We start from the raw sequence: 21989 nt of genomic DNA, 5'->3' as shown, positions 1-21989 counted from the left end.
GGTTGGCAGTGCAATCAAAAATTGTAGGTCAAGGGGCGTGGGGTGGAGCTTAGCTCAAAATTTAAAAACTGCTGCCTGAATACCTCCAAAGATATCAATAAATACAAATGCATGTTGTATTTTCTCTGAGCTCTTTAATCTTGAAGTAAAGACTTTTATCCAGATGTTATCAAGCTCTTACATTAGAAGTTCACTGGCTATTTAAAATAAAGAAAGGGTGACAACATGTACTTATGTCTTTGAAAAACTCTGAAAAATGAAAACCTATTTCTTTTATGTAACCACAGTTCCTTATGCATCAAAGTAAGCGGTTTAGGTTGTTATTACCTGTGCACTGCTTATATTTTATTAGGGATGGACGTGAAGCTACTCTTTTAATCCAAACATGCCCAAAGTTTGGAGTGGTTAAGATCCATATCAGAACTCTGACTTGGAAATCTATATTTTATGTACCAAGTATTTAGGTCTAGTATTTAAAATTGTTTTAAAACATATTTCCTTCCTCCCTCACCCCAAATACAAACACTCACCATGCAAAACACACAAACAACTGCTTCTTTGTCACAACGTAAAAGAGAACAACAGAATATGAAAAAGTTGTCTGGGACATTTTTAGCTTAAAATCTTTTCTTTATTGATTAGCACACACAATGTAGTTGTGATTGTTTAAATCATGCAGATATTTGTCTTATAAAACATTTGACCTCATATAGTTGCCAATGATTGAAAATTACTTATAGCTGGAAATGCCTACTTTGAGGTAAGAATTTAAAATAAATTCTGCTGACCAAGGGTGAGCTAAGTATAGTGAAATAAGTTTTCAAGTTTTTGGGAAATAATATTAAAGACAACATTCTACACATACTGGCACATAGGATGCTAACCCATTCTCCTCATCTAAGGTTTGATCCTCTTTTGACGCACAGTATGAAGATTCATAATATCTGTGGCTGTGTAAGTACAGGAACCCATTTTCTATTTGACACTATTCTCTCTGCATAGCAGAATGCAGGATTAAACTCTTTGAAAAGAATGTATTTTCAAATAATTGCCATGGTTTAATCACACAGCTGCCAGTGAGAATAAAGAAAACTGCATAACTAAATAACCATTGCACTACTTTAAAAATATAATACTTTTGGCCAAAATACCAAATATGAAGAGCTGAAGTCCAGGTAGAAAACTGCATGCACAACTGCACATCATCTTTTGTGTATTCAAGTGACTGCATAAACAAGTCTTGTGTTTGTGCACACAAATGTTATCTGGGCACCTAAATAACTGCTTACGCATGGAATTATGTATCTGCATAGGTCTCGATTGAACATGGGTGTTTGAATGTGATCTCAAGCCATTTCTTTTGAAAATGTGGAATTTGATGTTTGTCCGTTAGTTGCTATTACTCTCTGCCATTTCTGTTCAAAGTAAAAATTCTTTGCAACATGAGAATTACAACTGGAGCATGAGTGAGAAAATTATTAAATATGAGGAGAACAATATTAAATATACTCAGAAAAGGCTGAGATTTGTTTTTTGCTACTGATCCATTCATAGTGAAGGTTATAAGAATTACAGGAAAAATATTTATAGGTTAATTACATAAATAATTATACTGCACCAACAAAACACTACAAACAGAATACTTTAAAATCATATTAGGGCATGTACACGTCAACTTACAAAGAGAATACTTGAAAATCTATGTGCTAAGGGAAATAAACATCTCAACCTACTGAGTTAAGTGTTCAAAAGGCTGTTTGTCACTGCAGCATAAATCATTTCCTTAGTGCAAGACTTTTACCAAGTGTGTAAAAAGACACTGACTCCCTGAAAAAACTGCTTTTCTGCCCTAAAAATATATGAATAATAAAGTGATAGCCATGTTTCTCAAGTAGCTTATTAGTTTTTGCTGAGTTTTGGAACATATCGATTTATACAAGCTCAGTTTTAAAACTGTAAAAACATTTGGTGACAAATCACTCTAAAATCGGATTCAAATATGCTATCAGTGGAAGACAGAACAAAAACAAAACTGATCTGTACAAGTGAAAGAAGATGTTGATTTGATTCCCTCCCTCTGCACCACTGGAAGCATCCTTGTATGATAGTTTGGCACAATACCTATCCCCAAAAGCTATATTGCACTGACAGGAGCAAGATTACTTTAGTTGTTGAAGAATCACAGTGTTAAGTATATCTGCTTCTTGTAGTGTCAGACTTTCATCTGTTAGCTCTTTATTTGGGAATGTAGTCACAAGAACAAAGTCAGCTGCTGCAAATGCAGGATGAGACTGGATAATAAAGTCTCGAATATCCATAATCCTGTTGAAATAAATAGAATGGTATTATATAAACATTGAAAAATTACTAATGATTTAATTAATACAGGAATCAGCTGCCAACACCAGTAAAGGCAAACAATTTGAATATTGCACATACAGCATGTACTATTTACATACACACTTTTGATTGTATACCTATTGTGACAAAGTTACTCCTCTGCCTTGGTGGGTCCTGCACTTTCCAGAGGATTTGCTCACCTCAGAGGTTCAGCATGGGGGAAAGGGAGGAGAACAATCCCTGTAGTCTCGTTGGTCTCACCTAGTGGTTCAGGGACAGGCCAGAGACCTTCCCCTCTGATATGACTCAGAGTCCAGGTCAACTCCTCTTGTGTCAAATAGAGAGTTGGGGGAATGGGGGAATCCTAGGCACGCCCTCTAGTCCAGATTCCAGCCCAGGGCCCTGTAGATCGCAGCGGTCTACAATGTCTCCTGTAACAGCTGTGTGACAGCTGCAACTCCCTGGGCCACTTCCCCATGAACTCTCCCCAGCACCTTCTTTGTTCTCACTGCAGGACCTTCTTCCTGATGCTGTGTGTATTCCTCAGTCCTCCAGCAGCACGTCCTCTCACTAACTGAAGGGAGGTCTTTCTTTTAACCAGGTGCCCTGATTAGCCTACCTGCCTTAACTGGTTCTAGTAGCTTCCTAATTGGCTCCAGGTGTCCTAATTAGCCTGCCTGCCTTAATTGGTTCTAGCAGGTTCCTGATTGTTCTGGAATAGTCCCTATTATTTTACTCAGGGAAAAGAAACCTGCTTAATCTGGGGCTAATGTATCTATCTTCTACCACTCTCCTGTAGCCATCTGGCTTGACCCTGTTATACTATATTTTGATCATATTCTTCAAACGATTAGGGTGATAATCTAGGGATTCTTGCTTTCTGAATACAAGGACTGAAAAGAAGAATGGATGTATGGTTTGTCTTATCATACAATAGGAAGTTACTCATCTTGTAAAATAACCTTGAGCTGTGTCCTTCTATAAGTGCCCCACTTCACGTATGCACATGTGCTTCTTGAGTCCTTGCTCAGAGATTTTCAGCTAGCCATGTCTGTTTAGCTATGCATTCGTCTATGCCTCCCCAAGGCCATATAGGTGTGTGCAGGAAAACTGGCCTCAGTTCCTTCTCTACCCAATTGTCCCCTAAGGAACAGTCTGAAGCAGAGGGGAAGGAGGGCAGGTGCTGGAGCACCCAGAGGGTGACACATCTCAAAGACTGTAGTTACTGCACAAGTTGAGTAACCTCCTCTTCTGTGTGTCCCCCCATTGGTGCGCCACTTCAGGTGACTTCTGGGCAGTATCCCCAGAAGGAGGAGGGAGCTTCAAAACAGAGTCCAAAACTGAAGATGATACTGTAGAACCTATTGATGTATCAGATCTGATGACACAGATGAGGAAGTGAAGCTGGAATACAGGTTTGGTTCCAACATCCTTGGTGACCAATACAATCCTCCCCGTGATTGGTCAAAAAGGAATTCCTGAAGGAGCAGGTTGGTGAACCCCTGACCAAGACAGAGGAGACTGATTGAAAGTCTCCCTCTTTCTCCTCCATGTCATTCCATAGGGGTGGAGGGCACCCATTGAATATGGTGGCGATTCCTACAGTGCCAGAGGATAGTAGCCCAGAGACTGGCGTCTCGGTACTGAAACGCACTCAGTACCCATAAGAAGCAGGGAGTCCAGTCCATCAGATACCATAAGGTCCTCAGAATACTGGAATTCCTGTGATACTGAGGAGGGATTCAGTACTGAAGCAGTAGCCCAGGCCATGGGTGCCAAAGCCAATGGTACTGATGATGATTGCACTCCAGGTGAAGAGGGGGGTCATGCCAAATGCACTGGCTCTGATAGCTGGATAAACTGATCAGTACCAATGGCTGGGTTAAGGGGAGTAATGGCACTGCTGGCTGGGTCGGATGCATTGGTACTGACTGCTGGGCTGAACTCAACAGTGCCCCATGCTTGTGCTCCTTGTGAGTAAAGGAGAGGAGTCTTTGGCCTCAACAGTACCCTCGGAGACCATAGACTTGGCGGGGAGACTTGGTCTTTTCTGGAGCTGGCTCCTTGGAGTGAGAGTCCACACTTCTCTTTTTGGGAGGCTTCCCAGAAGCCTCCAATATCTTCCCTTCCTTGGGGGAAGCTTGCCCCAGTGTAAAAGGCATGCTCTGGGTTTGTCTGAGGACAGGTATTTGGGAGGTGGGAGGTGTCTCTTGACGCAGTTCTGGTTGCAGGGGGTGTTCCATCAAGAACAGTCTTTGCTTGGTTTCCCTGTTCTTCCTTGGCCTAGACTTGAGGGCCAAGCAGAAGTTGCACTTTTGAGAGATATGGGACTCCCACAAGCAATGACCACACTTAGAGGGGCCATCATTTACAAGAATAGCCTCTCAGCAGGAGAGACAGCATCTGAAGCCTGGTGAGCCAGGCATGCCCTGCCAGGAAAATGAGTCTCCCAAAGGAAAAAGGGGTACAGAGAACAAAACAATTCCCCCAAACTATCTATACAAACTAATTGTAACTACTACTACTAGTAGTCTCTCCATAGTAGTCGTCCATTGCTGATGACGACGATATTACAATTCTTATCTATGGATACGCATATGAATCTGAAGTCCAAGTCCTGATGCACAGAGTCGGCCGCACTGAGGGCACAGGAAGTCCGTGTCCATGATATTTGACAATGCAGCTCTATGGCGTCTTTCACATGCAGCCTGGAAATGATTTTGTCAATCCCGCTCAAAGCCATGGCATGCTAATCTTGTAGGAGACTAACAGTGAGTCCTGTTCCGAGCTGTTTGCTCAAGTTCTTTGAGACTGATCCCAGCCCACTACAGACTGCATTTCAAGTTATACCGACGACACTTCTTTGTTTTGCCATGCCTCAGCTCCCCATACAGGATCTGTTTTGGAAGATGGTGGTCTTACATTCTGATGACATGTCCAGTCCACCTAAGTTGTGCTCTCAAAAGCATTTCCTCGATGCTGGCTGTGTTTGCTCTAACTATACCACCCTAACTATACTACTCAACTAATTATACTACTAAACTAAGTATCTTAACACTAAGGAAAAATAGAATGGCCAAGGTAGATACACTAAGGCTCCATCTCAGGCCAAAGTAGTTGAGAAAAAGCTAAGGGCAGTCTGCCTGTGCACCCCTATATAACCTTGGTGTCAGACACAAGGCGGCACAGGGCACATGCGAGAGCTGAATAGATACTGCTAACTGAAAATCTCCAATCAAAGGCTCAAAAGGCATATGAGCACCTGGAGTGGAGCACCCGTAGGGACACATCTTGAAGAATGAAGGTGGTGGCATAGGAGTTCACTAGATAAACTCGTTTTATTTTTCAATGTAATTTACTCCTTCAGTAGTTTGAGTACATGCATAAAATCCAATACACAACATGGAATGACAGAGCCAAACTAAATTATGACAGTTCTTGAATCAACTTCAATTCCCAGTGATCGGCACTGTCCCTACTTCCCAGCCAGGGTCAAATCTGAATGAAAAGAGAAGTATTACACTGTACCCCTGTGGTGTAGCTAGGCATCAAAATTTGGGTGCGCCCCAAATCACGGTGGACAGGCAGTGTCCAATACCTGAGCTCCCACCTTCATGGTGCATGGTTCCAAAATAAAGGCCATGAATAAATTGACTTAAACTCGGCATTCAGACAGACTGATTCTGGTGGGTCTGAGTGAGCTACAATACACACAGGCCCACCATGTCTACACCCCTGATGTACCCTGAAAGTCAGCAGACTACCTCTGACAGAAAAATGGTGGTTGGGGACAGGAATATGTTCCAAAACCAAAGTCTTGTGCTGAATACCCGATCTACCAGCCGCAATCTTAAAAACTGTCAGCAAAATATGACATCATAAGTAGCGTCAACACACAGAAAAGTAGTCATCTTTAAGCAAGCCAAGATGCAAATAATATAGGGCTCGAGAAAAAAATTAATGCTGAAAACTTCTCCCAGAAGAAAATAATAAGCCTGTGCAATCTTTGAAGAGTTAGTGTAATATGTCCTCTTTAAGCAACAACTAAGCAAGCAGACAGCAGCACTCTGCAGTAGGTGTAGTTCCTTACTGATCCTCTACCACACATTGGTCAGTGAAGTGTGCTCTATATTGATATTATCAGTGCTTGGATAACTACAATAACTATGTGAGAGAAAGGGTCACTATTGCCTAACAAAATACATGGAAACAAATGCTGCTGGCTATTGATGCTACCTGGCAGCCTAGGAGCAGGTTGGGGTCCAGAATCCCACTTCCATTCCTGGATGGCAAAGCTCCTTCACGACTGGGAAAAACTCCCTCAATAATGGGGAAAAGCAACATCCTGGTTACATGTTCTACCAGTTTCCCAGCTTGAGCTGGTCAGGAACATTCAGTGCAGTGGTTTGTCACAAAATGCTGATCTGCCAAAACTTTTTGCAAGAACACACCAGTTTCAACAAAACTTTTGTCAGGAAAGGTTTCCTGGGTTGATGATGGAATTTCTGGTATAAATGAGACAGACAGACAGACACTCTCCACCACCATGACCAGAATAGCCATTGGTTAAGGCGCTCAGCTAGACATGGGAGATCCAGGTATGAGTCTTGCTCTGCCTGATTCAGACCAGGGACCTGAACATAGCCTCCCACATCCCAGGTCAGTGCCCTATGTACCAGGCATTGACTATTCTGGAGTGCATCTCTCTCTGGCTCTTTGCAACTACCTAAAATGTCACTGTTTTGTCCATATGCAGAATGGGAGTGTTTTTGAAACCTCAACAATTTTAACAGGACAGGAATCTGTTTCCTGCACTCCTCTATTCCCAACCTGCCAGCATCACCATTATTTTAATTGGACTGTGCCTCAGCCACTTTGCTCTCAACCAAACACTGGGAAAGAAGAGAAGTTGTACTATTCATGTCTGCTAAAACAAAGAGCCCTAGCATTGCTAGTCCCTCTGCCCTTTGCACCATAGCCGAAACTGTCTCACTCTACCTACCATAACTCTCATATACACGTATAGAGGGAACTGTGACAACAGTATAACTTTGCCAAACTCTGAACAAATGCACCCTTAGAACGGATAAATAATTGCATAACATCACACATCAACCAGCCAAACAAAAGTGCTTCTCAAACCAATATCCAGAATATGAGTATGGACGATGAATATACTATATGGAGATATACCTATCTCATAGAACTGGAAGGGACCCTGAAAGGTCATTGCGTCCAGCCTCCTGCCATCACTAGCAGGACCAAGTACTGATTTTGCCCCAGATCCCTAAGCGACTCCCTCAAGGATTGAACTCACAACCCTGGGTTTAAGAGGCCAATGCTCAAACCACTGACCTATCCTTCCCCAAAATTATATGAATTTAACAGTTACCAAATGCCTGAATCTGATCACCTCCAAAAGTGTTATTCTACATTGAGTGTTCCTCTACCTCAAATATTCATAATTAATAAACTGCTTATACACTTTACCCTGTTTTACCATCATTCTTGCCTTTTTATATGCCAGCTGCTATTTTAGTTCCTTTTCTATCTACTAGATACAAAACAATCTTACTGAAAGAAGCATAGTTACTTGTATCTCTAAGGCATTAGTTTACCTGTGTGTTTGATTGAATCTTTGTATCAAACGGCTTCCATCCGCTAGCCTGATCTGAATTTTAGTTGTTGCAATGGAGTCATCAATCAGAACAGTTGCATTAAGAATGGATTTATCCTCTTCTTCTGGGGAAGAAGGTGTACTGACAATTTCAGGTGTGAGGCTAAAGGATTGAAGTATAGGTGTTACTGAAAGAAAGCACAACTGAAAAAGATGCATTCTAGAACATTTATCTTTCTTTTCTATCTGAAACCAGTATCATGCACTGTATACAAATTGACTTGAGTATTGAAAAGAGTGCCAAATTGTTTGCATTAATATATGGATAAGATTTTAAATACGTGCATTTAGTTACACAAGAACATTTTCTCCATACATGAGGTTTCTTGCACGTGATTTTTTATATACAGGACTATTTCATGTAGGGATATAAATATTGTTTAAAAAGTTAACCGTTTAAACGATTTAAGAATATTTCATTTAAATGGTTAACTGATTAAAGGGCCGGAGCAGGCGCAGGGGTTAACGATTAAGGTGGGTTAACCGGTAAGACTAATGCTTACAGGTTAACCGGTAAACATTTTACATCCCTAATTTAACGCACATCACTACTATAAAAGGGAAGGCTAATACAATTGCATAATTATATATGCAATCTATGGATAGATTATCATAACACAACATTTTTGTGTATGTTAATACTAGAACATGAAACAACATGTGCATGATTTTAATTTTATTCATTGTACCTTATGGGCCATATTTGGAGATAATGTAAGTGGTTATGTAAATTATACATTGGCAGCTGGTCCTAAGTGCTTTATGTTATGCTTTCATACACCCCGTTGATTGTGCCTGCTACAACCTCTCTTTGTCTTTTCACCCTCTCAGGATATTATTTATGCTGATTTACTGATATTTAGTTTATACCATCATTTGTCACCTCTGAATTTGGCCTTTTAAGCACAAGAATGCTGATTAGTATAGGAATTGGTAAATCTGTTGTAAAGATGCTGAAGGGAAGTGTTTTTGCTCTGGTTAGGTGTAGCTAAGGTTTGATTTTGGGTTGGAGATTGAATCCTGCCTGGTCAGGATCTGAATCTGAGAGTGCTATAATCTCATGATAGAGAAGGGTGGAGTAGATAACGTTAAAAAGAAAAAAAGCTTTCAGAAACTGTAATGTTTACAGCATGGACTATTTTTCACACACCTAGCCACTGTGCTTTAATGAATGCACTAATGCCAAATTTATCTGCTTTCTACTTCTTCCCTCTTGGTCATATAAGTCTGTATATAATTTAATACTTATGTACTTTATATCACCTACATTTTTATTTGTTTTTAGTACTGATTCCTCTTTCCCAAGACTCATATTCTAGGTTTGGCTAATTTACATTGCATACTCATTTGGAGTAAGGAATCATGCCCCATTTAATTTATATAAACATTATTCAGCAATATGGTTATACTTAAAAGTTTAAAAATGATGCTTCGTTAAAGAAAACCTGGGAAAATGACCACTGTGTGACAAACAAGTTAGCCTTTTAATCACATACTCTCTAATGAATTTTCTATCTATTAGATTACCTTTCCCCATTGTTTATGGAGTTAAGACCTTAGGGACTACAAAATCGGAAGTACATACATTAAGAGCTATTTATACATCCTTGAGTGATGAGATGCAAATTTTGTAAGACTGGAAACTAACATCATTAGAACATAAAAAAAATAATATAAGGACAGCATAAAATCATTTTTTCGAGTGTGGAGTATTCTACTACTTGTATACAATATAATGTGTGTATCTAAACATACATGCACAAAATATGTAGGGAATACATGATGGTGTGGTATGAAAGGTTTTAGCTGCATGAATTTGGCATGGGCATATTGCTCAGAAGAGGTTAAGCGATGAGGTCTAAAACATGCATGTCGTCCAGTGTTGAGAAAACTTTTATATTACAAGGTGATACACTGTGCATGCGATTTTAAACATAATGATCCAGATTCTCAGCTTGTGTCAACTGGCATCACTATTAAAAATCAACAGAACAATGCAGATTTACACAAGTTAAGAATTTGGCCTTGTAGGGCCCTTTCATATCCCTCCATCTGGAAAGCCAAATTCCTTTATTTACAATGAGTCCACAGTGTAAAGGAGTCAGAGGAAGCCAAAGATCATAAGCCACAGACCATCTTTGACAGTGACCTAAAATAGATTTTCAAGGGCAGGAAGAATGCTAGAAGCTGATGGTTTCCCCTTTCTAATGATATAAAACTTCTGCTTCTAACTCTGCAGGGCTAAAAGATGACATTTTTATGGCAAGAAAAGTTGTTACTGGCCTAGGACTAAATCTTGCCTCTCCAGAGCTTGGGTAGGTGTAATTTTGCAGGAAAGGAGGAGAAATCATTTGGCTGGCAGGTTAATATTTTAAAAAAAAAGCAAAAGCTATTTAAAGCTGAGTAAGGGTTTGTAATGTAAAATTAAGTCCAGGGAGATGGAAGGTAAGTGAGGGGAGCAAAGACACAGGTTAAAGAAATTTATAAAATAATTCTGAAATGTATCACATGGAAAACACTTCCACATACATAACATATATGTACTATGCCCTCTACTTAGCAGGAAAGGAGAGCTAATGGATGACAACAAGAAGGCTGAGGTGTTTAATGCATAGTTTGCTTCAGTCTTCATTAAAGGTAAATTGTGATAAGATACTTTAAACCAGTGTTTCCCAAACTTGGGACACCGCTTGTGTAGGGAAAGCCCCTGGCGGGCCGGGCCAGTTTGTCTACCTGCCCCGTCCGCAGGTTCTGCCTATCGCGGCTCCCACTGGCCGCAGTTCGCCGTCCTAGGCCAATGGGAGCTGCTGGAAGTGGCGCGGGCCGAGGGACATATTGGCCGCCGCTTCCAGCAGCTTCCGTTGGCCTGGAGCAGCGAACTGCGGCCAGTGGGAGCCGCAATAGGCGGAACCTGCGGACGGGACAGGTAGACAAACTGGCCTGGCCCACCAGGGGCTTTCCCTACCACAAGCGGCGTCCCAAGTTTGAGAAACACTGCTTTGAATGATTAATATTAACCACAAGGGGAAGGAACACAAGCTAAAATAGAGAAAGAACAGGTTAAAAAAAATATGTAGATATGCTAGATATATTCAAGTAAGCAGGGCCTGATGAAATTCACCTTAGGAACTAGCTCAGAACCATTAGTGATTATGTTTGAGAACTCATGGAGGATCAGTGAGGTCCCAGAGGCCAAACAAGGGTAAATATAGTACCTATCTTTAAAAAGGGGAACAAACACAACTTGCGAAATTACAGACCAGTCAGCCTAACTTCGATACCTCAAAAGATACTGGAACAAATTATTAAACAATCAGTTTGTAAGCATGTAGAGGATAATAGGGTTATAAGAAATAGTCAATTATCAAGAACAAATCATACCAAACCAACCTAATTTCCTTCCTTGACAGGGTTACTAGACAAATGGACAGGGGAAAAGCAGATGTAATACATCTTGATTTTAGTAAGGCTTCTGACACTGTCCCATGTGACGTTCTCAAAAGCAAAAAGGGCAATGTAGTCTAGATGAAATTACCATAAGGTAGATGCAAAACTAATTGAAACACTGTATTGAAGGAGTAGTTATCAGTGGTTTACTCTCAAACTGGAGGGACATATCTAGTGGGGTCTACAGGGACTTACGATGGGTCCAGTACTAGTCAATATTTTTATTAATGACTTGAGAGTATGCTTGCAAAATTTGCAGGTAACTCCAAGCTGGGAGTAGCTGCTTGCACTTTGAAGGACAGGATTAGAATTAAAAATGACCTCGACAAATTGAAGAATTCGTCTAAAATCACCAAGATGAAATTCAATAAAGACAAGTGCAAAGCACTACACTTAGGAATGAAAAATCAAATGCACATATACAGAATGGGGAATAACTGGCATGCCATTAGTACTGCTGAAAAGGATCTGGGGGTTATACTGGATCACAAACTGAATGAGTCACCAATGTGATGCAGTTGTGAAAAAAGCTAATATGACATTCCGGTTAACACACCTTGGAATGATGTGTAAAACATAGGAGGTAATTCTCCTGCTCTATTCAGCACAGGTGAGGTCTTAGCTGGAGCACTGTGTCCAGTTCCGGGGGTCTCACTTTAGCAGAGACGTGGACAAAATAGAGAGCAACAAAAATGATAAAAGGTTTAGAAAACTGGACCTATGAGGTAAGGTTAATAAAACTGGGAATGTTTAGTCTTGAGAAATGAAGATTGAGTGGGGGGGGACCTAAAAACAGTCTTCAAATATGTTAAGTGCTGTTACAAAGAGCATGGTGATCAATTGTTCTCCAGGTCCACTGAAAGTAGAACAAGAAGTAACGGACTTAATCTGCTGCAAGGGAGATTTAGGTTAGATATCATGAAAAGCTATTTATAAGGATAGTTCAGTACTGGAATAGGTTATCGACACAGCTTGTGGAATCCCCATCATAGGACGTTTTTAACAGGTTAGACAAACACTCATTTGGTATATTTAGTTCTGCCTCAGCACAGGTCCCTTCCAGTCCTACATTACTATGATTCTATAGCTAACCCAAGTAATAATTTTATACTTGTCTAATTTTAAGAAGTACCCACCCAATTCTTTTCAAACTTAGTTTACCCATTGACAATATACAAAAGTTTCACTTGACAGCATTTTAAGGAATTCTGTAATGTAGAAATAGGTGTTTATAATGGAATATTTCCTGGAGGTTTAATTAGATCACCTGTAGCACACCTCTTCCTCCACTCATTTTTAGTACTAAGATGACAGATGGACTGTGCATGCACAACCCAGATTCCTGCTATATATTACTGCCTAATAAAATGTGTTGAACCATATATAAACAACACATTATTTAGTGTGGGTTCTGTGGTCTTTAGAGACCAAAGTACAAGTAGCTTTTCTAACACCACACTGCAGGTCCATTTATTTCTCTTAAAAGATTTACCTGCCTTGGGAAGAAAGTGGTGCACTGCAAAGAGATTCCCTCTCCTCCTCGAGCACAGGACCAGCTATAATTTGGTACTAAATGAAGTAGCAGGGATTAGGAAGTGATGAAGAGTGTTAAGCGTTGGGTAATTTTCCCTTTCTGTCTACAGATATTTTTTCTGATCAAGATTGAATAAAACCTGAGTCCAAAATTGAACTCCATTTAAGTCAACATGGTTACAACATGATAAATTTGGCTCATAATCCTTAACAAGTAACGGAAGCTAGGAGTACTGGGATGCAATGCAGGAGGAAAACAGATCTGAAATTTTTGGAAGAATACAAATCTTTCTGGTGCCAACAGCTGGTAACACACAGAGCTCAAGACAGTCTTGATGAAAATTATGAAAGTATTTTCTAAAATGGAAGAAAAATCATTCTGGTTTAAGATATTTGAGTGGCATGAAATGCACAAAGATGCTGGGGACAGAGAAAGTGAGAGAGAACATTACTCAAGTTTGTCATCAGGGGCGGCTCTAGGGATTTTGCCGCCCCAAGCATGGCAGGCAGGTTGCCTCTGGCGACATGCCTGAGGGAGGTCCACAAAAACCACGGGACCAGCGGACCCTCCGCAGGCACGCCTGTGGGAGGTCTGCCGAAGCCATGGGACCAGCAGACACTCTGCAGGCAAACTGCTGGAGGCAGCCTGCCTGCTGTCCTCACGGCGCTGGCAGAGCACCCCCAGCGGCTTGCTGCCCCAAGCACGCGCTTGGTGTGCTGAGGCCTGGAGCCACCCCTGTTTGTCATGTCAGTAATCAGACATTGCTTATAGCTTATACCAGTGGTGGGCAACCTGTGGCCTGTCAGGGTAATCCGCTGGTGGGCTGCAAGACAGTTTGTTTACATTTGCATGGCCGCCCACAGCTCCTAGTGGCCGCAGTTTGCCGTCCCTTGCCAATGGGAGCTGTGGGAAGTGGTGCAGGAATGGCGAACTGTGGCCACTGGGTGCTGCAGATGGCCTTGCAAATGCAAACAAACTGTCTGGCGGCCCGCCAGTGGATTACCCTGACAGGCCGCATGCAGTCCGTGGGCCACAGGTTGCCCACCACTGGCTTATACTGAAAGCTCCAAATCAAAAACCCATGCAATTAATGGAACCAGCTTTTGACACTTACATCCCACATATCTTACCTGCAAATGAAAGGTTTTTCAGCAAATTCATTTGAATATGTCAGTTAAGTGCAAAGAAGGAAGACTTGGAGGGTGAGAAATCGATGAGGAGTTTTGAATCAACAACAACATGTAGCTATTGCTTGTTGTAATCAAACAAATCTGCTTATGTGATCTTAGATATGTTATATATTTATTTCATACTGTAATAAGATCCATTTTACATAGTTAAAAACGAATTAAGCTATTTCCAAAAAGGTATCAGAACTGCCTGGCTGACAAAATTAATGCACATGGTGAGCATCAAGCAGTTGAGGTGTTTACTATTCAACTGCTAGACATTATTGAGTTGGTCTATAAGGTTGCTCTGGAGCCTATGAATCTGTGTTACAGAAAAGCTTGATGACAGAATGTTACAAGTATATTTATTGCTGCTTATTCTTGCTGAGTTACCTTGAACAGGTTTTAGAGCCTTGTCTAAAAAGGTATAATATCTCAAGTCTGATTAGGGTGCAAGCTGACTGTCACATCTCAGGAGCTCAGTCACTAGAACATATTTTGTAGTTGCACTACTATGTAACTGTTTAGAATTTTATCATCCACATATTCTTGCCCCCAGATACCAGACTAAGCAATTCAAAGGCAGATGTCAGCTGCTTTAACATTATTGCTTATGTTTCAACAACTATTATCATCTAAGTACTTCAGCATTTTGTGGCAGCATTTGAAGATCTCACCAGGATTTCATTGGAATTAAGGTTTTAAAATCATGCAATTTATTGTTCATATTCATTTTGTATCAAATAAATCAAGTGGGATTCTCAAATGACTCTCTCTTCTGTTTAAGGATACTAGACCTGTCAATAGTGTAGCTGGGAGTCTTATAATCAAAGGTGTTACCAGTTCATATATTATATCACAATATTTCTGACACTGGCATTTCAGCCAATAGATGCTTTAATTGCTGCCATACAGAAATCCCATCAGGAACTTGGTCAAGTATCAGACTATGAAAAGTGATAGAGAAGTATCAGACTAAAAGCAGAAAGTGATAGAGAAGGATGGAGGTTGGATGGCTCAGGGAATTTGTAACGGAATATACTGTTTGCTATTTATACTGATCATTGGATCAAATACAGACCAAGTACTAACAGCTATAAGGTTGAATGAATTAGTGGTCTCCGTCAAATTCCTATTGAACTGGTGCGTTCCTTAAAATCTCCAACAAAGGAGGCAAAGTTTTTGGCAGTCTCACGTGAGACAGCAAGGAGTTAACAATGATCAAGACTTAAGTGTGAAGGTGTCATGGTATAATCTCCCACTCTGAACCTTAGCGTCCAAAAGATGGGGTACCAGCATGAATTCCTCTAAGCTCAATTACCAGCTCAGTACTTGTAGCGCTGCCACCAACCAGGAATTCCAGTGCCTGGTACACTCTGGTCCCCCCAAAACCTTGTCCGGGGACCCCCAAGACCCAGTCCCTTTGGATCTTAACACAAGGAAAGTAAACCCTTTCCCTCACCGTTGCCTCTCCCAGGCTTCCCCTCCCTGGGTTACCCTGGAAGATCACTGTGATTGAAACTCCTTGAATCTTAAAACAGAGAGGAAAATTCACCTTTCCTCCTCCTTCTCTCTCCCCCTCCCAGACTCTCCCTGAGAGAGAAAGTAATCCTAACACAGAGAGAAATTAACCTCTCTCTCCCCTTCCCTCCTTTCTCCACACCAATTCCCTGGTGAATCCAGACCCCGTCCCCTGGGATCTCTCACCAGAATAAAAAAAACCAATCAGGTTCTTAAACAAGAAAAGCTTTTAATTAAAAAGAAAGAAAAAACAGTAAAAATTATCTTTGTAAATTTAAGATGGAATATGTTACAGGGTCTTTCAGCTATAGACACTGGGAATACCCTCCCAGCCTAAGTATACAAGTACAAATTAAAATTCTTTCAGCAAAATGCAAAATTTGAACTCCTTCCAGCCCAATACACATTTGCAAATAAAGAAAACAAACATAAGCCTAACTCGCCTGATCTACCTAGTACTTACTATTCTGGACATATAAGAGACTGCATCAGAGAGATTGGAGAGAAACCTGGTTGCACATCTGGTCACTCTCAGAACCCAGAGAGAACAACCACCAAAAACTAACAGCACACACAAAAACTTCCCTCCCTCAAGATTTGAAAGTATCCTGTCCCCTGATTGGTCCTCTGGTCAGGTGACAGCCAGGTTCACCGAACTTGTTAACCCTTTACAGGCAAAAGAGACATGAAGTACTCCTGTTTATTAACCCTTAACTATCTGTTTATGACAGAAGGACTTTGTCCTCACCCACAATTATTTCACATTTGGGGACAATGTATACTTCCAAGTCAGTGGCACTGCTATGGGTACCCGCATGGCCCCACAGTATGCCAACATTTTTATGGCTGACTTAGAACAATGTTTCCTCAGCTCTCGTCCCCTAACGCCCCATCTCTACTTGCACTACATTAATGACATCTTCATCATCTGGACCCATGGAAAGGAAGCCCTTGAGAAATTCCACTATGATTTCAACAATTTCCATCCCACCATCAACCTCAGCCTGGACCAGTCCACACAAGAGATCCACTTCCTGGACACTATAGTGCTCATAAGCGATGGTCACATAAAACGCCACCCCATACCAGAAACCTACTGACCGCTATACTTACCTACATGCCTCCAGCTTTCATCCAGATCACATCACACGATCCATTGTTCACAGCCAAGCTCTAAGATACAACTGCATCTGTTCCAATCCTTCAGACAGAGACAAAAAAACACCTACAAGATCTCTATCAAGCGTTCTTAAAACTACGGTATCCACCTGCTGAAGTGAAGAAACAGATTGACAGAGCAGGAAGAATACCCAGAAGTCACCTATTACAAGACAGGCCCAACAAAGAAAGTAACAGAACGCCACTAGCTGTCACCTACAGCCCCCAACTAAAACCTCTCCAGCGCATCATCAAGGATCTACAACCTATCCTGAAGGACGATCCCTCACTCTCACAGATTTTGGTAGATGGGCCAGTCCTCGCTTACAGACAGTCCCCCAACCTAAAGCAAATACTCACTAGCAACCACACAACAAACACACTAACCCAGGAACCTATCCTTGCAACAGAGCCCGTTACCATCTCTGTCCACATATCTATTCAAGGGACACCATCATAGGACCTAATCACATCAGCCACGCCATCAGGGGCTCATTCACCTGCTCATCTACCAATGTGATATATATGCCATCATGTGCCAGCAGTGCCCCTCTGCCATGTACATTGGCCAAACCAGACAGTCTCTACGTAAAAGAATAAATGGATACAAATCAGACGTCAAGAAATATAACATTCAAAAACCAGTCGGAGAACACTTCAGCCTCCCTGGATACTCAATTACAGACCTAAAAGTGGCAAATTCGTCAACAAAAAAACTTCAAAAACAGACTCCAACAAGAAACTGGAGAACTGGAATTAATTTGCAAACTGGACACCATTAAATTAGGCCTGAATAAAGACCAGGCGTCGATGGTTCATTACACAAATTAAAAACTCTTTCCCCATGCTAATTTTCCCCCTACTGTTACTCACACCTTCTTGTCAACTGTTTGAAATGGGCCATCCTGATTATCACTACAAAAGTTTTTTTTCTCCAGCTTATAATAGCTCACCTTAATTGATTAGTCTCGTTAGAGTTGGCATGACACCCCCATTTTTTCCATGTTCTCTCTCTCTCTATATATATATATTTATGTTCCTACTATATTTTCCACTGCATGTACCTGATGAAGTGGATTTTAGCCCATGAAAGATTATGCCCTAATAAATATGTTAGTCTCTAAGGTACCACAAGTATTCCTCGCTCTTTTTGTTTTAATGTACAAACTATGGTCCTTCCAGATCAGGGCTGAGGCATACTGGCAAGGTGGCACGTGGAATCCTATACTGCGGCTCTCAGCATTCTACCCATTCAAACAATAAAAGAAGGGCTTCAATCTGCATGGCAATTAATCCATTACTTTTAATCAGCTACATTTCCTTAATAACAGAAGGACAAGTCTATGTATAAATTAATTTATCAAGTGTCTAGGTAAACTGATCTGGCAGATTAGAATGACATTCCACTATGAATGTCAAATTCCACTTCATCATACTCTAGAAACAGTAATAAAGCAGCAAGTTTAAATCTGACTAATCTTAACATACTGCTTACATTTTTTCCCAATGATAATAGGAGAACTGGTAGCACCACTCTTTGTTAATGTTGCCCCAAAACGTTCCAGTTTTGGCTGGGACATTCCCCTTTTTAAGCCTTGTCCAGGATGTCCTGACATTTGTGGCAAAAGCGTGCATTTGTCAAGAAAGCAAATGGGATAAATGCAGTTTTGCCAAAGCAGAGGAAAAGTTGTTTTGTTGGGGGTTTTTTTGGGGTGGCGGGGGGAAGGGAAGTGACGACATCAGACATCAGACCTTGGGCTGTCAGCCCCAGCCCTGGGTGGTGGGGCTAGGGTTGTCAGCCCTGTGCTGTGGGGAGGGGGAAAAGGCTTGGGTGAGCCCCACGCGGGGGTGGGGGCAAAGAGGAAGCGGGGTGTGGAGTGGTAGTGGAAGGCTCGCTATGTCAGACCTGGGCAGCGGGGCTCAGACTTCAGCCCCAGTCCTGGGTGGTGGGGCTAGGTCTGTCAGCCCTGCCCTTGGAGGGAAAGGTTAGGGAAACCCCACATGGGAGAAGGGAAGAGACGCTTCAGCTGTCAACCCGAGGCAGCAGGGCTCAGGCAAGCCCCAGATGGTGTCCTGTTTTCCCTTTGGGAAATATAGTCACCCTATACATTATAAGATCCTGTTTTTAGTTGCCTGTAACTTAGCCAAATGTTAAGCATTCAGGCTGAAATGTTCCATGCTGGGTGTCCACATCAAGCTGAATTTTTTGTAAACTTTTAGCAAAAATGGTTGAGCCACATCCGAGAATAAAGATAAGGGTAAAATATGTTGTTTTGTCAGTGTAAAAAAAACAAACAACCCCCTCCCCCCCAAAAAAAAACAACGAACATAGCTATGGCAACTCCATGCTTGGAAGCAGGAATTTGAAATTTGGCAGGGGTATCACTCTGGTTTCAAGGATGCAACTTCTGCTGTTCCCATGAACCCCCTCCCCCCCAACAAAAAAAAAATGAGTACGTGATCATGTAATTAAAGAGGGCTGCCATAGATGGGACCGGGGGAAGGGGTAGTTTGTCCTAAGGCCCCTGTTTGAGAGGGCCCACAAAATGACAAAGGGACGGCCGAGCCAAATTTGAGTGAAGAGGTGTTGCAACATGGTGAACGGGATTGCAATGCCGCTCAGGTTTGATGCCTGCCATCAATAATGCAGGGAGCGAATTGCCCATCTCAGCCAGGCCCAGAACCCACAGTCACCATTGCTGGCATCATCATGCCAGGCTTGAGGTGCCCTACCATGCTGAGAGGCAAAGGAAGGAGTAAGGTCAGGGAAACCACTCCCGCTAGTGGCAGCGTTAGAGTTCAGAGAGAGGCAAGACCAGGCTACATGCAGAGAAGAGCATCCCTGCCTGTGGAGAAGGCAGCAACCACACAGGCCTGGGGCCTCGCTGACCCCTCCACTCCCATCCGCTCTCCTCTTCTTAAACTCTTTCATTTCCATGGTAGTGTTTTTTTTATCTGGATGGGGACATCAGTTTCAGACCCCCAAAACACTCTCTGCAGCCTTGAAGACTGTAATAAGGCATACAATGGGACAGAATCACATTGCAAAGGCAAGCTTAATTCTAGGATCTTCTAACTCTTAAGTTTTGACATATCTGACTTGTGAATCAAGTATTGGTTTTCATTCACTACATTCTCTGACCAAGACTGATCAGTAAACACTTCTGGTATTAACTGCTGTTAAGTGCAAAGTGCACTGAGTTACCTTCTCCAGAAGTCTGCGATAACTCAATTAAAATTGGTGTCTGAAAGCTCTATTTAAAATAGCATCATAGAAAACAAATATAGAAAATAGAAAAATAAAATGTATTTTTTGCAGTCATCCTGAGCCCTACACTTCTCTTTAATTGCAAATTTCACACGTGCATGACAGAACATTAATTTGTTAAATTTATTTTTACCTTCCAAGCTTTTGTCCTTCTCCACTGAAGGCTTTGAATTTCAATCTAGGCTTTACATATTCTTGTTCTTGGTGGTCTTCCATATCCAAGTTAACTTGGCCACCATGCACCAACCGTTGAAGTTCCAAAGGAATCTCTCTTAAATATAAAAATAAATCATTTTAGCTGTCTCCTTAAAGTACACAGTAGAAATTCCCAATTACAGTACAGTAAAACACTTCAGAATGGATCCTACAAGAGCCTAAACAATATTTTAATAAAAAAAGAGTGGAAACTAGTGCCCTATCTGTATCAAAATGCAGAGGAATAAAATTGCACCTACTTCTTATGGAAGGTGGAGTTAAAGACTAATGGGTATATAATTCATGTAGTTCATTATTAAGTCACAAGTTGAAATCTAGGGTGCACTGATACAATGAATGAGAGTATAATCTTATAGCTACATTTTGCAAAATATGTTCAAGCAGATGAAGTTACTGGGGAATTCTGTGTTTTAAAAAAAGGAGGATGGAATATTGCCCATACATAGATATTTTTAATATTTTATTTGAGAATTTAAAAAATTATCAAGAGGAACAGAATTTAGAAATAACGTCTAAAAATAGTTGCTGGAATTATAATATTATATTATAATTCTTCACTAATCAAAACATTTTTAAAGTTTTCTCAAGTAATCTCTAATGCAAGAGTGGGGAACCTTTTTTCTTTGAGGGGCCACAGACCTACAGAAAAAAAAATCAGTTGCGGGCCACACACAGCCCCACAGCAGGAGGGGGCGCCTCTGGGCTTCCCCTAGGCTCCGGGATAGGGCCAGAAATGAGGGGTTCAGGGTACAGCCTGGAACAGGGGGTTGGGGTGCAGGAGGGAGTGAGGGTTCCGGCTGGGGATGCAGGCTCTGGAGTGGGGCTGGGGATAAGGAGTTTGGGGTGCAGGAGGGAGCTCAGGGCAGGAGAAGGGAGTTGGGGGCCTGAGAGGGAATTAGGGTGTGGGAGGCGGTTTTGACCTGGGGGAGGGAGTTAGGGTGCAGGAAGGGGGGTTTCAAACTGGGGTACACGTTGGGGTGCAGGATCTGGGAGAGAGAGTTTGGATACGAGAGGGAGCTGAGACCTGGGGTTTGTGGTGCAGAGTCTGGGAGGGAGTTAAGGTGTGGCAGGGGACTTGGGGTGTGGGTTCTGGCCATGTGGCACTTACCTGAGGCAGCTCCTGGTTGGCTGTGCAGCAGGGCTAGGGCAGGCTCCCTGCCTGCCCTAGCCCTGCGCTGCTCCCGGAAGCGGCCGGCATATGCAGCCCCTACATAGAGGGGCAGATGAGGGCTCTGTGCAGTGCATGCTGCCCATGCCTGCAGGTACTGCACCCACAGCTCCCATTGGCTGCGGTTCCCGGCCAATGGGAGCTGTGAAGCCGGTGCTGGAGGCAGCATGCGGAGCTTCCCTGATCGCCCCTCCAACCGGGAGCTGCGGGGGGTGGGAGGAGAGGGCACTGAGGTTTGGGTTGGAGACTTGCTGAAGGCTGGATTAAATCAAGTAGTGGGCTGGAGGTCCCTCCCCACTCTAATGCAATACATTTTTTTTGCCTGACAATCACAGTCCTTAACAGGGATCATAATCCAATTCAAGTGAGGAAAAACACCTTGAGAAATAATCAACTAATTTATTATATTGCAGTAGCACCCAGGGCCCTCAATTAGTAACATCGCCCACTGTGCTAGGTGCTGTACAAATACATACAAAGACACAACCTCT

At 42.0% G+C, this 21989-nt stretch overlaps 1 protein-coding gene across 3 annotated transcripts in view; it reads right to left on the bottom strand.

Moving 5' to 3' along the window:
- Nucleotides 1-609: 609 nt before the first annotated feature.
- Nucleotides 610-21989, bottom strand: part of UBXN2B (UBX domain protein 2B) — a 324811-nt gene continuing 303431 nt past the window's right edge. For all 3 annotated transcript variants that reach the window (XM_050938899.1, XM_050938900.1, XM_050938898.1), the window contains 3 exons: nt 20248-20385; nt 7959-8120; nt 610-2322 (listed from right to left, as the gene is read on the bottom strand). In XM_050938899.1, coding sequence (XP_050794856.1) covers nt 2160-2322; nt 7959-8120; nt 20248-20385 — 463 coding nt within the window. In that variant the 3' untranslated portion in view covers nt 610-2159. The remainder of the gene's footprint in view (nt 2323-7958; nt 8121-20247; nt 20386-21989) is intronic.

The sequence above is a fragment of the Gopherus flavomarginatus genome, chromosome 2, assembly GCF_025201925.1.
Source record: "Gopherus flavomarginatus isolate rGopFla2 chromosome 2, rGopFla2.mat.asm, whole genome shotgun sequence".
NCBI classification, from domain to species: domain Eukaryota; kingdom Metazoa; phylum Chordata; order Testudines; family Testudinidae; genus Gopherus; species Gopherus flavomarginatus.
The sequence above is the reverse complement of the archived record's forward strand: the minus strand, read 5'-3'. Positions and strand labels throughout refer to the sequence as shown.